At 42.3% G+C, this 17,029-nt stretch overlaps 1 protein-coding gene across 1 annotated transcript; it reads right to left on the bottom strand.

Moving 5' to 3' along the window:
• Positions 1–4,024: 4,024 nt before the first annotated feature.
• DYNLRB2 (dynein light chain roadblock-type 2) lies at positions 4,025–14,688 on the bottom strand. The gene is made up of 4 exons (XM_081275096.1): positions 13,989–14,688; positions 10,576–10,651; positions 5,099–5,266; positions 4,025–4,266 (listed from the first exon to the last, which is right to left on the bottom strand). The coding sequence occupies exons 1-4, from the start codon at positions 13,989–13,991 to the stop codon at positions 4,223–4,225; spliced, it is 291 nt and encodes a 96-aa protein (XP_081131222.1). The 5' UTR covers positions 13,992–14,688; the 3' UTR covers positions 4,025–4,222.
• Between the last annotated feature and the right edge of the window lie 2,341 nt (positions 14,689–17,029).

Genomic DNA, 17,029 nt, shown 5'->3' with positions numbered 1-17,029 from the left:
TAGTCTATAGGTCCAGGCCTCTTAAAATATAGACAATTAGTTATGCTGTTGTGAGTCCAAGAAGGAAAGGGAAAGTCTGGTAACAGGAGGTGGAGGGGAGTGGTGCACATTCCCTGAGACCACATCTTCCTCTGCCGTAGCTGGCTTGGGCAATCCTGCCTTTTGCTGCCACAGCCTCTGCCCTGACAAAGGGTCACAGTTTCCTCTGGTGCAAAGGTGCACACAGGACTCCTGTGAGGTCCCTGCCTGATGATGTAGGGGGTCTTTCTTCCCAGAAGAGCCTCCGTGGAGCCCGGGCATTCAGAGCAGTGCCATCTGCACCTGCCAGAGATTTCACACGGCTCCATCTCAAATGGGGCTTGAAATTCCTGGCTGGGCCAGGAGGAAGGAAGTGGCTTTCCCACTCAGCCATGCATCTGTTAATGAGCTCTGGGTGGGCTGGGGATCTAGGGGGCGATGACAGATTTGGGTATTTGAATCCAATATTAACCTTTGGTACACTTTAAAACAATGAATAATTCTATACCCCCTTAAAACAAGTTTTGGAGGTTGGGGAGGGGTCTCCCAGAGCCCTCTAATAAGGCCCTTAGTGCCAGTTCCATAGGCGTGACTAGACCAATACAAACGCACACACCTTAAGTTTACCTAAGATAACAGGCGAAATCCTCACCTGTAAAACGAGGGGGTTGGATAGATGATTTCTATGGTTCTCTCCAGCTCTGAAAATTGGCAGCCCTGAATAGAAGGGACTTCCCCTCATTTGAGCATTTCCTTGCTTTGGGGATTCTGACAAGCTCTTGTTTATGTTGGGACTGTCAAGGTGCTGAAGTTATCCGGGAAGAATGAGCACTGGGTTAAGGTACCCAGACTTTGCTGGGCTGAAGGAAGAGGCCGAATGGCATGGAAGCCCCCATCTGTGATGAGTTCAGGCCAACTGCCGTGGGTACAAGCTGTGCCTGGGTCCCAGCAGGGGCTCGAGGGGCCTGCGGGGCAGGTGGCACTGGGGACTCTAGGGAGAGCAAATACAAATATGATCGTGTCTAGAGATAGAGAAGTGGAGAATAAGGGCTTCTAAAAACAGCTAAAAATGAAAACCAGGTGTAAAGTGTGACCCTTGATAGGTTCCTGGATTTTAAAAAACTTTATAAAAGACATGGTTGGAACCACTAAGGAAATTTGAATACGACTGCATATTAGATCATATCAAATTTCTTAAGTGTATTGAAGTAGTGTGGTTATGAAAGAGGATATATTTTGGGGAAATACCTGCTGAAGTGTTTAAAGTACTATGGTATCTGCAACTTTTATAGTGTGTATGTGGTTATAAAATATATATTCACACATATAAAATATGTAGTTAGATGAAGCAAATGTCATAAAGTATCAACAGCTGGTGAATGTATGTGTACATGCGTGTTCGTTGTGTTATTCTTTCTAATCTTCTGTACATTTGAAGTCTTTCTCTATGGTGTGGGGAGATGGCTCAAAGTCAGAGGTGTGCTGTACCTCGGCTCTCGGCCCCGCAGCCTCTCGGGGTGTAGTCACCTGCAGTTAGGGGTGCTGTGCTCCTGCTGTAACTGGGGCATTCCCCACTAGTTGCCTTTTCTCTGAAGTCAGCAGCCTGCCTATGATCATGCTGACCTGGTGATGTGAGAACCCCCAGGGCTGTCACTGGAGCTCATTCACGTGTGTCTGGGCCGCTCCTCACCCCCCCACCCCCAGGGGCCTGGCTGAGTTCTCCCTCCTCCCTACCAGCTCAGCCGGTTCCCGTGAACCTAACCCTGGTTGGGTTCTCTTAGCCTCCCATTTTTATAGGTGAAGCTGAGGCTCACACTGCTCGTGGATGGCTATTTGGGTCAGCTTTTCTTCTCTGTGACCAATACACCCAACAAGAATAGTTTAGTGGAGGAAAAGTTTATTTTGGCTCCCAGTGGGAGAGGTCTAGTCTGTGGTCGGCTGACTCCACAGCTCTGGACCCAAACTGAAGCAGAACATCATGGCAGGGGGCATGGCCCAGGAGAGCAGCTCAGAATGGCAACAAGGAAGCAGCCTGCTAGGTCACCAGGACAAAACAGGAACCCCAAGACCACCACCAGGACCTGTTTCCTCCAGCCACACCCTGGCCATCTACAGTCACCACCCAGCCAATTCCCATCAGGCCTCAGTCCACTGATGAGGTCACGGCTCTCATGGTCTCATCACTTCCCCTGGGAACATGCCTGTGTTGTCTCCCACAGGAGCTTCTGGGGCCACCGAAATCTAAACCACAACAGTGGCAGAGCCAGAATGTGAGGAAGCTAGGACTAGTGACTCCTAGCTCTATTCCTGGCCGCTGGCTCTTGAGTTTACCTGCTGAGAATTCCCAGAAGCACCCAGTCACACGGCGGGGCTCAGACATCTGCTGGGCAGGTGGGGCTGTTTGGCTTCAGTCTCTGTTTTTCTCTAAACCTTGGGTGATTTCCATCTGTGACCTGTCTCTTTTCCCATCATCCCTTTACCTCGGGCTCTGCCTCAGCCCTTCCTTTCTACTTACACGGTCCTTGGCCACAACAGCCTCACAGGCCGCAAGTTGGGGCCGTGGGTGTGGCAGAACTTACCATGCACCATTCCCTGCACAGCTTGCTGTGGAAGAGCAGCAGGAAAATGGGAGCCCCTGCATGGCAAAATTGGGACTCCTGACTAGAGTCCTCTAGGGAAGGAGGACAGAGGCATAAGGAGAGAAGCAGGTTGAATCTGTAATGTTCCATTTATATTATGAACAAATTTCAAGAGAATTATGCTGAGTGAGAAAAGTCAGTCCCAAAAGATTACTGAATTACAACACATGATAGAAATGGGGGCCAGATTTGTGATTGCCAGGGGCCAGAGGTTACGGGCTAGGTGCTACAAAAGGACAAATGAGGAATCCTGGCAGGGATGGAAATGTGTTCTATTTTGACCAAATCAGTGTCTTCTTCCCAGTTACAACACTGAATTAGAGTTCTGCCATGGGAAAACGGTACATAGGATCTCTGTCATTACACATGGATCTTTTTTTCTTTTTGGTACCAGAGATTGAACTCAAGGCCACTCAACCACTGAGCCACATCCCCAGCCCTATTTTGTGCTTTATTTAGAAACATGATCTCACTGAGTTGCTTAGCATCTCACTTTTGCTGAGGCTGGCTTTGAACTCAATCCTCAATCCTCCTGCCTCAGCCTCCCAAGCAGCTGGGATTACAGGTGCATGCTACCACACCCGGCACACAGGAATCTTTAGTGATCTCAAAATACAAAATTTACTTTTAAAATAAAGTACCTAAAGGAAATATGATAAAATATCAACATCTATTCTAGTTTTGGGGTAAATGACAATCTGTTGTATTTGCTATTTTCTTAATGTTTGAAATACTTAGTGTTTTTGTTTGGATATGAGGTGTCCTCCGCAAAAAAACTCCTGAATGATTAGATTATGAGAGCCATAACTTAATCAGGGTGGTGATCCACTTCGATTAGTGATCTGAAGGATTACCAGTTGGTAACTCTAGGCAGGTAGGCTGCAGGAATGGGCCCCAGGGGTGTACGCTGGGGGTTATGTATTTTGTCCCTTGCTCCTCCCTCTCTCTGCTTCCTGGCTGTCAGGAGCTGACCAGCTTTCCCTGGCCATGATGTTCTGCCTCACCTGAAGCCCAGAGCAATGGGCTCGGCCAATTCTGGAACGAAACTCTGAAACTCTATGCCCCAAATAAATTTTTCCTCCTCTAAATTGTTCTTGTCAGGTATTTTGGTCACAGGAGTGAAAAGGTGGCTAACACACCCAGTGTAAGCAAAGCCCTCTGGAGTTACCTAGTCTGTTTTGTATGTATGCAGCTTTGCCAAGGCCCATTCCTGGTCTCCTCAGGCTGGTGTGGTAAAAGCAGGAGCCCCAGGAATTTTGTAAGGGATGAAAGAGGTGCTGAGCAGAGGTGCTGAGCACAGTTGAGAACTGTGCTTCTGACTTCTATCTTTATTCAACCTGTATTATGAAAAAATAGAGACATACATACCAGAATTTATTATATAGCAAAAGTACAGGTTCACGATGCAATCAAAAGGGACTGAAAAGACATGTAGAATAGTTTAGATGTAAAAGTAGAAAAGAATGTCCAAAGATCCAGTCAGATTGGAATATGATTTTAGGAATCACTAAAGAGTGAAGTGTTTCCAACTCAGTGTCGTGAGGATAGACTTGGTAGTGGAAGGTCTACTCGCATGGATTCTGAATGACAATCAGAAGATATTCCTTATCTATGGAGAGACATGGACAAAATTAATTCACCCTAAAATTATACTTCATCAACATTTCAGCTAGTCTGGGTTTTCTCTTCCATGCATCGCGTGGACCTGTGTAGACCAATGGCTGCACATCAGAATCACCAGGATACTTTAAAAATACCCTTTTCCTCAGGCTGGCTCCAGAGATTTTGATTTCATTGATCTGGGGTGGTGTCCCAGCCATGGATAACTTTTTAAAAAGCTCTGCAAGTGATATAAATGTTCAGCCAGGGAGAGAGCACAGCTGTAGAAAAAGCTTTATTCAGTTTATGGGCAATTCTGATTTGATTGAGGTACCATGCACAAATGTGTTCTAGACTCTGTGTAGGAGCCTGACTTCCTGCTATTTATTCACACTGTGGACTCAGGTTCTTCAAGGAAGGAAGGGTGCTGTGGCTGCTGTCTCCTGTAGCCCAGGTAAGAGTGCTTTACCCACAAAGAGGGTTCCGGCCCCATGGGACTTGGATCCACCCCCTACTCTGTCTCCAGGATGGAGGACTTTCTGCCACTCTCCAGAAAGTCTGAGTGCTAAGTTCACCAAAAAGGGGAATTACAGCTAAATTCTTTTGATTACTACTAATAAATCCAAGTGGGCAAAATTCAAATTGCTCGAAGGTCAAATAAATTGCTAATTTCATATGTTTTTCAAGTTGAAACCTTAAGATGCAAACATCTCCATTTTGTAGTGAAAGAATATTATGTTTCATACTGTATGTTAAAACCTGTACTCCCCATTCTTTGAAACAAGGCTTTTAACCAGTCAAGAATAAAGAATCTTTACATATGAAATGAAATGCCAAATTACCTGGAGCTACCATGATTTCATGTTTCTTTGATCTGATCCTGAGAAAAGTGAGGTCATTCTGAGGATCGATATCACGGACGGTGCTCTTGGCTTTCACCGTCAGCTGATGGAGAAGACCTGCATATTGAACTGTTGTCGAGTTGTCCAAGGTGGTTCGGATTGGAATGCCTATTATGAGATTTAATTTTGGGTTATTTTTTCTGATTATAATAGTAAAATGCACATTGGAAAAATATTGGGAAACGTTGATAATTGCAAGAAGAAAGAAAAAATGACGGCTGACATTGCTCACCAGTATCCATTTCAGTTTATTTCCTTTCAGCCTTTTTTTTTGTTTCTGCAAAGATTTTTAAGCATAGTTAAGTCAAACCATATTTACAAACTAGACTTGCTTTTTTCTTCATTTAAGTTATAGCATACAAGCTGTCTTTGTTGACAACATCATCACTATTATTTCAATCTCTGCATGCTTTACTATTTTATGCATATATCATAATATAAACAATCCCCTTTTGTTTGGTCACTTGGTATATTTTTATAGCTAATGATGTGATGAATATTTTTTTGTGTATGAATCATTTGGAAGCTGTTGATTATTTATTTCAGTGCTAAGTTAACATGTTTTAATATAAAATGCATGCCCCCAAGAATCCCATCTACAGCAAGTCTGCTTTGAAAAACTTGGTCTGTGACATGGTGGTAGTCTTCTTCCCCGAAATCAGAAACGGAAAGGGATATCACTGTGTATGAGATCAAAAGGGATTCTCACAATTTCTTACTAATTCCTCACACAGTATTCTAACATAACACCTTACATTTTATGTTAGAAAAATATGGGGACAAAGATACTGTACTTTTGTGGTGTGCTCCCTGGTTTTGCACTTCTTCTTTATTTAAATACTACTAAATTTGTCTACTTGTTAGCTTTGTTGTTCTATTATGGTTTAAAACACAATCTATTAATTTACCAAAGAATTCTAGCTAGAAAATATGTACATATAATTCAGTTCAGTGCATATCAATCTAGCTCAGTTGGGGCCACCCAGGGTTCAAGGCCCATGATGCAACAATACTGCAATAGGTGTTTTACAAATATTGTATGTAATCAAAGATAACCTTCAAAGTATTTTTAAAACTTCCAGATAAACAGGAATTTCCAAGATTTGATTTGCAAGTGTGTCTTTATTTTAGAGAACACAGGAAGAGAATTTGGGATTGTGGTCAAATTCCTTAGGTAGCTGAATTAAGGCCAATAAACAAAAGAGTTGAACATGGCTCTTAGTTTTCCTTCAGAAAATGTAGCTCGAAACTACTAAACAAGATGAGCACTTTAAAGAGTGGAGGAATATTAAAAACTTAGGATTTTATCAAGTTTTCATGAAACTGCTGGAAACCATCCACTTTGACTTTGAAACGGACCAACCTCTTTTAAAGATAATCACTATCTCCAGAAAAGATTGCACTAAACTTTATAAGGTCAGTATTTGCAGGGACTCCTATTCTCCTATTAGGTGTTACATAAAACTATTAATTTCTGAATTGTTATTTGTTGGCCACTCTTCCCCTGAAAGGTGGTTGGTGATTGTCTTTTACACTTGAGGGAAGGTCACAAAGCATGGATCTTTAACAAGCTGGAAACAGAACATAGCCAGCCCTCAACCTTTGAGAACTTTCTGAAAATAGTTTTGTTTTGCATCCTAAATACTGACTGCCTATGAAGTCTGCATTGCTCAGTGTCAAAACAAGAAATACAACCAGAATAAATTATTTAAAATGTAGATGACAAGATTATGAATCAAAATCTCAGGCCTATTTAGTTAGTCTGTTCATGCCCCAAGTCAATAAATAAAATAGCTAGCCTTTCTGAATAATAAGTGCCCATTATGGAAACACCTGGGAGTTTTTCATATACACTACAGACACTTGAAAACAATTGAGAAATATTTATTTGAGCTCCTGCTTGGCACCATGCAAGGTAATTAAAATAATTTAGTAAAAAGTAATTTTAGCACGTGATGAAATTCACCCACTTCCTCTCTGAGAAGTAACTGCTGTGTCCTGGGCATCTCTCTACAGGTGTTCTAGGCCAGCTCAAGAATGCATGTGTTTGTGTTCATGATCTGTATAAAAATGGTATCATTGTTTGATTCAGCACAAGTAAAGCTAAGTGATCATATTAGTGACAGTTCAATGAATGTTCTGCAGTTCACTTAGACAACACACCCTCCTGACAGGCAGTAGGATGCCCCAATCTTTGACTCTCAGAAAAAAAAAAAACTGCAATGTATGTCATCTCACAGTTATTTGTATGTGTAGGATAAATTCCTAAAATGGAGCTTCTAGAACAAAGAGCATGAACATTTTAAAATTTGATACTGCTGAATTTATGGCACTACTTTGAAATATGACTCTATATGATCCCAGTAAGCTTGTACTCATTATTTATTAGTTTGTCATTTTCAACCATACATTTGTACTTTGGTTGATAGACTATTTCAAAATAAAAGGAATTGGCTGAGTGGCTGATAAAATCTAATGAAATTCAAATGATTCATTGTTAGAAATGTCAAGAATATTTAAAATTAAGAGCCCACAGAAATCATGTTTATATACATAAGAATGTATGATAGGTATGACTGCCTGGGAGATATTTATACTCACCACTATCTATTGCAATGATCAGGGTTTTCATATTATAAACAATGGATGCTTTTATAAATGGGAAACCAATGCTAACAATTAGTCTAATCAAAACCTATACCATTCAGCATTAACAAACTGAGAAGTCTACTGTCATGAAGAGTCTATGTTTCAATAACAGTGAAACAAAGGACTAATATTTAGCAAGCTACATGATGAGAATGAAATGAATAGACATAGGACCTCTAACCACAAATGCAATCTGAAAATGTGTTCAAATGCTTTGTCTGTAATTAGTAGACCAAAACCACTAGTAGAGAACAAGACACAAACACCGTCTTGGTTAAGTATTTTCAATATGAATTTCACATGATTTCTGAAAGCTGCAGATCTGCATTAGAATAGATGGCACTTTTATCTAAAATTGAATAGGCTATTGAAATTGAGTATTTTATTACATTCTGGTCACACTACTTACACCGTATGCTATTAATAAATATCTTCACCATATACTGTGCTTACTAATGATCTGACCATAAAAATAAGCCCCTAGTTTATATTTTGGATAAAGGTTGATTTGACTCTCAGGTGAAAACTGAGTATCCAGCAATCTTGAAAAGTGCCCTGAACCCTTATGCATCCTAGTAGAGGTTAATTAAAAGTTAATGGCTATTTAAAATGTTATTTCACTGCCTTTTTATGAGAGGAGTTTTGATTGAGATACCTCAGAAAAATAAAGTGAAATTTGCTTTTTAAGTTCCACTACTCAGAGATAACCCCTATATATAACATATGCCCACCGTTTCTTCCTTATTTAAATGCATGTGTGCACTGGCTACATCAATGATTAGAAAGAGTTGGCCACTGCTTTGTTACCTGACTTTTTCATCTAATACTTTGAGTGGCTCTCCCAAATCCTCAAATATCCTTGAACATTTTTAATAGAGTCATGTTCATTAAGCAGCTAATACATAGTTACTTAAAAATTTCCCCTGATCTGAGACAGCTTTGTTTTCTTGTTTGTCTGTTTGTGAGTGTTGCATATGATGCCTCAGTGAGTACCCTTATAGTAAACCTTTCTTCACCACTCCTTAGGGTATTTCCTGGGAGAGGAATTACAGATCCAGGGTGTGGATATTTTTCAGACATATGATGCATATCATCAGGATTATGTGCTTTAAGGTTAAGATCTGCCAACGAAGCACATTGGATGAACTGGCCTGGGTGCCACAGAAGAATGCACTGGGTTCAAGTCCAACCTAAATTTCAGAAGAGGACCTTATTTAGAAATAGGGTCTTTGCAGATGTAATGAGTTAAAATGAAGCCACTTGGGATTTTGATGGGCCCTAATTCAATATAATTGGGCTCCCTGAGTGTAAGCAGAGACAGAGGAGAAGGCCACGTGGCAGGGAGGCAGACTTGAGTGATGTCTGTCAGCCCCGGGAACACTGAGCATTGGCAAGAAAGGCTCCTCCTCTGGATTTTTCAAAGACAGCACAACCCCAGGATATTTTGGTTTCAACTTCTCACCTCCAGACTAAGAGATAATAAATTTCTGTTGTTTGAAGCCATCGGTGTGTGATACAGCAGCACCTCTATGAAATCATGCAGATAGCACATTCAGGGGGTGTGACACAGCAGTTGCAAATACTTGGAAATAAGCAGTTTAGCCAGGTCTAGGAAATAGGGCTGAACCACTTGCTAGAAATATATAACACACTTCTTGACTTCTCTGTAGAAATGATCCTAAATCCTCTCTCCCCTCTGGTTCTCAGGCTGAGTGAATTTATTGTAGTCATATTTATTACATGTATTTAGCATTGTGTAATTTATTTTGTAAAACAATATTTTTGTAAAAATTAAATTCGCACACTCTCAGAATTACTTTATTACAATTTTATTAAGTATTGGCTATGGTTCTGGGGACTTGGCAATTATTATCTCATTTAATTGTCACAACCACCATGAAAGTAAGTTATTTTCCATTCTTAACGGTAAGGAGTTTAAGCAGACTTTCAGTTGGTGGTTGCACAATGAATATTTATTGATGGATTCTACCAGGCCCTGACCTGGTTATATGCCAATTGTATGGTTGCACCATGAATTATGTTAAGTAGCTACTCTTATTTCAACTCATGCTCTGGAATTTCTGGCACCTCTTCCCCTTACAAATGCCTGAATTAGCAATGAAACCATCAGGAGCCTGTAAGAGGTCGCCACCACAGCTGGGCGTGGAGCAGTGTGGCAGGGGAAACACTGTGGGGAGTCTTAATGAGGATTTTGCAGTGAGAGCAAGTTCCTGTCCAGTCTCCAGATTTCCTAGTTGGAAATCACTGGCTCTTCTTATACCATATCCACAAAGACTACTCGATAAATGATATTAAAATGAATTCTCAAAGTTTTTTTAACAAAATATGGTAAAGAAATAATTTCATTTAAAATAAAGACTGAAACTCTGAACTCTTCATAATGTTAAAACAAAAGCAACCTGCCGGTTGTGATATTCTCCCTGACCTCAACATGATAGGTTTACTGGCACTCAGAACTGATGAAAGAAAATTACTAAAGCTTTAAAAAGCAGACAGTCTACATAGTTTCTTAGGAATATATAGGTATTTTTAGATGTCGTGTTCATATTTATAGCCCTAGCTCTTAGCAGAGTGCTTGGCATCTAATATATACTCAATAGATGCTTGGTAAGTAACTGCTTTAGCTAAAATACACAAAATATGCTTTTAATATCAAACTCAAAGATGTTTGCCATAAATTTTGCAAAGAAAAAGAGGTTCCTGCTTGGGCTTCTTTGTGTCAAAAAGGCAGCCTGTGACATATTTACCTTCTGCATTTACAACCATTGTTCCAATAACCCCTTTATGGCTCTGGATCCGCTTTAGAGTTTCTTCCACCTCTGCCTGGAAGAGATTAGGGAGGCAATTAATCAAAAAGGTCTTTGTGTTGACTGACACTAGTCCTAAGGAGAATGATATGTGCAAGGATACCCTTTCCACCATCTCTGTACTAGATGCTGTCATCTCAGATTTTTAAAAGTTGGCTTGAAAGTTGTAAAGTCCCCCACACAAGCCTGTATAAGATCCCCTCTTCCTGCCTACAGCCCTGAAAAGTTCATGGGCTTGAACCCCTCCAGAGACACAGAACTTACTGCCTCACAAGAACTCATTTTATCTGTCCCCATATGATACAGAAGAATATTTTACATTGCAAAGAAATCTTCCCTGGATCATATTTCACTTGCCGATCTTTCTGTAGTCACAAAAATTGCTTTTCTATTCTATAGTCCTTTAAATATTTATAGAACTACATCATGTCCTCCCTCTGTTTAAAAAAAGCCTTTAGTGGGAAATCTTATTTTCACTAATGCTACCTATTGGGGGGTTCATTCAAATGATCACATTTAAATTTAAAAACAACATGTTTCAGGATTTTCTTGATAATCAGATCTTGAGTCTTGATACAAGCTGAATGTTTAACTTGTAATGTTCAATGTAATGCACAATTACATCCAAACCTCATGAATAAATATTAAACTCATCTATTTGAAAAATATATTTAATTTTTTTTTTATTGGATGTTCACAACATTACAAAACTCATGACAAATCATATTTCATAGATTAGAATCAATTGGGTTATGAACTCCCATTTTTACCCCAAATACAGATTGCAGAATCACATCGGCTACACATCACATTTTTACATACTGCCATATTAGTGACTGTTGTATTCTGCTACCTTTACTATCCTCTAAAATCCCCCCTCCCCTTCCCTCCCATCTTCTCTCTCTACCCCATCTATTGAAATTCATTTCCCTCCATGTTTGTTATCCCATTCCCCTCGTAAACTCTTATATATAATTTTGTATTACAATGAGGGTCTCCCTCCATTTCCATGTGATTTCCCTTTTTTTTTTCTCCCTTTCCCTCCCGCCTCATGTCTCTGTTTAATGCTAGTCTTTTCTTCCTGCTCAGCCTCACTGTTCTGCTCTTAGTTGCTCTCATTATATCAAAGAAGACATTTGGTATTTGTTTTTTAGGGATTGGCTAGCTTCACTAAGCATAATCTGCTCTAGTGCCATCCATTTCCCTGCAAATTCCGTGATTTTGTCATTTTTTAGTGCTGCGTAATATTCCATGGTATATAAATGCCACATTTTTTTTATCCATTTATCTATTGAAGGGCATCTGGGTTGATTCCACAGTCTAGCTATTGTGAATTGTGCTGCTATGAACATCGATGTGGCAGTATCCCTGTAGTGTGCTCTTTTAAGGTCTTCAGGAAATAGTCCGAGTAGGGCAATAGCTGGGTCAAATGGTGGTTCCATTCCCAGCTTTCCCAGGAATCTCCATACTGCTTTCCAAATTGGCCGCACCCGTTTGCAGTCCCACCAGCAGTGTACAAGAGTACCCTTTTCCCCACATCCTCGCCAGCACTTGTTGTTGTTTGACTTCATCATGGCTGCCAATCTTACTGGGGTGAGGTGGTATCTTAGGGTGGTTTTGATTTGCATTTCCTTGACTGCTAGAGATGGTGAGCATTTTTTCATGTACTTGTTGATTGATTGTATGTCCTCCTCTGAGAAGTGTCTGTTCAGGTCCTTGGCCCATCTGTTGATTGGGTTATTTGTTATCTTATTGTCTAATTTTTTGAGTTCTTTGTATACTCTGGATATTAGGGCTCTATCTGAAGTGTGAGGAGTAAAAATTTCTTGAAGTTGTAGATTGGACAGAGTTCCTTTATTTTATTTGTATATGGTGCTAAGGATCAAACCCAGTGCCTCACACATGCTAGGCAAGCACTCTGCCACTGACTGAGCTACAGCCTCAGCCCTGTTTGAATATATTTTAAGCACCAATCCTATTATATGTTTTCTTCCTCTCTAGAAATACAAAATTCAAGAATAATCTTTTCCAAACCTGCACATGGTAGACTGTATCTACCATTTTTCCGAACAATCCCTGGATATTCTGGAATCAAACAGCATTCTCCACAGTTTCTTGATGAGGATTTATTATACTCTTTTTCCCGCCCAGACCATACAGGTGAACATTTTGTTACTTTAGTCAAAAGATGGTTTCCTTTTCCACTTTAGTGGGTCTTGTTATGTTCTCTTTTCCACAACATTCCAGGTGTTTTCTACATTTCAGGCATTATTGCACTAAATTCATGATTTTTGACGTTATGAATGCTATCTATTACTTACCAATCCTGTTCTTTATCTCATTGCCAAAAACTGAAGTAAATGCATTTTAAGAGGAAACTATTCATCACTACCATGAATGGAAACCTGGTTTTCATTTGTCATAAAAGAATAACTGTACAAAAAAATGGAAAAGGGCATATTATTATGTTCCATTGCAATGGAAGTTCTGAGCTACTGGTCTGCTCTTCAGATGAAAAATGGAAATTACCAATGATAGTAGTCTTAAGGACCTGATAGTGCCAGAAACTTGGTCTTGTGTACATTCTAAAGACACACACATGTGTGTCTCACAGTATGACTCACTCTGTTATCTGGTATTTCTGGACCATCTTAAGTTGCAATGGATGTTTGCATTTCACTTTGGGAAACTGCACTAAAGCCTAATAACTGTATAAGGCTCAATAACTTATTACATTTCTGACCTTTAAGACAATGTCCACACTACTGACAACCAGTCTCCTGTTTCCCTCTTCTCCTTTACTTCACTCTCAAAACTCTCTGCTCTTCCCGGCCTTTCCTCTCCTCCCAGTGTTTCTCTTCTGCTTTCTGAGTCCTGCTGGTACAACTTCTTGGTCCCCACTGCCACCCCCTTTTCACTCCTCTTTTAAGTCCATTTTCTTTCCCCTCCCTACATTCCTGTTCTCTCTTTTGGCTGGGGAGGGGAGGAGCTATCTCTCCGTCCCAGTCTCCCCCTCCTCTCTGTGCGCTTGCTCTCCCCATCCCACCCTCCCTTTCCTCGCAGCATCTCATTTCTCCTCGGCATCTCGCCTCCGCCCTTGCGAACTTTACTGGCTCCCGCTTTTCTCATCCCCCTCGGCCTTTTCCACCTCCTCAGCCTCTCTCTCCTGTCTACGTGCCACCTCCAGACTTTAACCTCCAAGGCAGCGTCCCCTCATCTCCACACCTCCCCCTCGGCGGTCTCCCTGCGCCCCTGCACGAAGTCTCCGGAGCCCCAGCGTGGCCGCGCCCCGGGAGCCGGGCGGCGAAGTCCCTGCCGGGGCGCCGTGGGGGCGGCGGGGACGCGGGATTTACCATTGCAGCGGCGAAGACTCCGCGCTCAGTCAGCCACCGCCGCCTCCGCGGATGTCAACAACGCTTCCAGCCGTTGCTAGGCGACGAAGGCGGAAGCAATCTCCCGGAAGCCCAGAGCCGCGCCTGCGCGTGCGCGGCCTGGCAGCAGCAGGAGGCTCTTCCGCCCCGACTGCGGGCGCGAGGCCTCCGGGCCGCCGTAGGCGGAGGCAGGCGGGTGGCGGGCAGCGGACCGCGGGCGCTCACCTGCGTTTCGCCCGCGCAGTCTTGTGGCGGGCTGCGGCCGGGCTCCAGCAGGCGTGCGTGCGCTCCCGCTCCCCTAAGGCGCGCGTTAACGTAAGTGCCGCGCGTCCTCGCAGGGTCGAGTTGGCCGCCCGCGCGCCCGCCTGTCCTCCGCCCGGGACTTCCTCGCCGGGAGACTGCGGCCGTCGCCACGTGCGGCGCGTGCCCGGGCCGATGAGCCGGGCTTTGGGCTGCGTTAGATGCTCGGCGACAGCGCCCGCGACGCGTCCTTGCTTTAATATTGAAGCCCGCGATGCGAAGGTCGCACGTGTGTTAAACCCCTGCCGGTCGCACGCTGCGTCCCACACTCCTCAGCCCAGTTCTAGTGAGTGGTCACCACCAGGGTATCTCTCCTCGGTTAGGACCCTCCTTTTTTGCCACACCCCCAGGTTTGAGTTAGCACAAAACGCCAGGGGTAGCTGGAGGCTCTGCGTATTGCCGCTGCAGAAGAGGATTCCACTGGGTGTTTAACTGACGTGGAAACAGCTTGAAGATCATAGGAATGGTCAGAAGTCACTTGATCTTTTGAAGGACATTGCTAATATCCTTGTAGCCTTTGGGGAGGAGAGAAATTATTATGTGAAATGCACGGCTGCAGTCACGTTGTGAATTCATGGGGTTTGAAGAGGACATGCATTGATTACTAAATACAGGTTGGAAGTCGGAATGCATTTCCATCTCCATTGGGACCATGCCAGGATGACTTCTTAGGGTGCTGATTCAGTTTTGAACAGGCATGCTTATTGCTAGGAATGTCAGCTAGAATCTGAATGGGCTCTTGGTAGGGGTGCTCTGCAGTGGCATGGAACTTGGTGGACTAGGTGACCATTTTAACCCTGTTATTCTTTGATATTTAGATATAGAAGCACTGAGAAACTCTAGTTCTTCTTTGGCCCCAGGGAGATTCTTGTCACTAATTCTCTCCTCTTTTTTCTCTTCAAGAAATTTTATATATCTCAACAAGCTAATTCACAATCGAAAGCTAATCTCACTTGGCTCTCAACACCGGGACTCCAACAGATAATTTGGAAAGGACAGCTTGAGTTGTAGGGAAGGAGTCTTGAGTCAGGTGTGTGGGTGTACAGATTTACCTCTTAAATGATAGATTGTATCTACCATTTTTCAGTGATGAAAATATAGGTCTTTAATACCGACTGAATTGTATAAAGACTGATTCTTGGGCTCTTTGGGTGTTTCTGATCCAGGAGGTTCCCTCTTGAATCAACACAGCCACTTGCTTTTACTATACAAGTTGGTGGCAGTGCACCCTATCTGTTAGTTCAGTCAGCTTTAATAAAGACACCAACTGCAATGTGTGGAGTATTAATTCCCTGGTTTCTGGAGTCAGGGTGTCAACCGCATTCAGTAGCTCACAGCTGCGATTATAGTAAAGAAAGGCTCCCGCATGAAAGGCACCCAGGAGAACCCCACTACTGAAAAAGAAATAAGATTTAGCCAAACTGACTTCCAACCAACAGTTAAGTTTGACACTCTGCACAGGAAATCAATGAGAAGAATATGAACCATTTTCTCCGTATCGATTTTCACTTCTAATTATTCCTAAGAGGTAACTTGCTTTAATTTTTATGCCTTTTATTGGGGGGACTATAATGGATATCCAAAGCTGTGTTGTATCAAGCACCTCTGCAGTACCTGACACGCTCCGTACCCTATTCTCAGTACGTGTGGGTTCTCCCTGTACACATCTTTCCTTCTATCCCTCACCCTGTCTTTTGACTCAAGTGCTAAATAACTTGGAACTTGAGGGGAAAATAGTAATAATACTTTTTGTAAGTACTCTGACATAACCTCCAAAGTTGTGGTATATGCAAAACATTATTCCTTACATATAATTTTGTTCAAATGAGATGATTTTATTCTGGGTGGGGATGCATTTTCTCTTGAATTTTTATAATTTGCTACTGCTCTCTGGTTAGCCCAAAGAAATCCAGGTAACGTCATGGCTTTGAGTTTTCCTATATTTGATATTCCTGCCAGTTGGCGAGTATTACAAATTGGTCCATACTACATCTTGTGCCCATTTCTCTCATAAGTTAGGGAGTAATTTGTCAACTTAAACAGAACTTCTAATACTCTGTTGTTTTCCCCAGGAAACAGACACCAGATTGATCTAAACTGCCCCTTAATACTAAGGCAGAACTACACAATGTCAGTTATACCATTGAGTATTCCACATAAATGGCCCAATGTCAAAATTATGGAAGTAGAGATTTAGGGTTTCAGAAGATCATCCATTTCCTGCTTCTGAGGACAGCGGCACCTTTGGAGCTAATCCTTTTCAGGACCCAAGTGTAACATCAGTATTTACTTCCTACTGAAGGAATCCTCCCTGTTGGAGGCCAGTGGTTTCCTAGGCCCAGGGTTGGGAGTTGTATGCAGCTAGGTGTTTTTAGGCATGCTCCCTTGAATAAAAGAAACCCTCAGAGCATCCTCATTTGTAAAATAAGATCGATGACAGCTCCCTGAGAGGGCTGATGGGAGGCTTGAATGATGCAGTGTGGGTGAGATGCCCGACTCCTACCAGATGCACAAGATGGATCATCTGACCATGTTTCTTTTGTTTTTTCTTTCCTCTGGTCAGTTTTTCCTTCTTTCCTCTACTCGCTTCTTCTCCCTCCTCGTCACTCCATCTCACCATCCTTTACCTCCCTGATTTTTTCCTCTTTTCCTTCTTAACTCTTCTCCTCAGCCTCCTCTTCCTTCATGTCCTCCCTAGGGAAAGTCTTCAGAATTCATATTTT

The sequence above is a fragment of the Spermophilus citellus genome (assembly GCF_964194105.1).
Source record: "Spermophilus citellus genome assembly, chromosome: 18".
In the NCBI taxonomy this organism is placed as follows: Eukaryota; Metazoa; Chordata; class Mammalia; order Rodentia; family Sciuridae; genus Spermophilus; species Spermophilus citellus.
This window is presented reverse-complemented; position numbering and strand designations above follow the sequence as displayed.

Excerpts from the sequence above, each read along its gene's own strand:
- DYNLRB2 (XM_081275096.1), bottom strand. Across the intron at positions 5,267-10,575 it reads AATGGTTGTAAATGCAGAAG|GCATTCCAATCCGAACCACC; the intron begins GTAAATATGTCA and ends ATCTCATAATAG. Across the intron at positions 4,267-5,098 it reads TGAAATCATGGTAGCTCCAG|ATAAGGAATATCTTCTGATT; the intron begins GTAATTTGGCAT and ends GTCTCTCCATAG.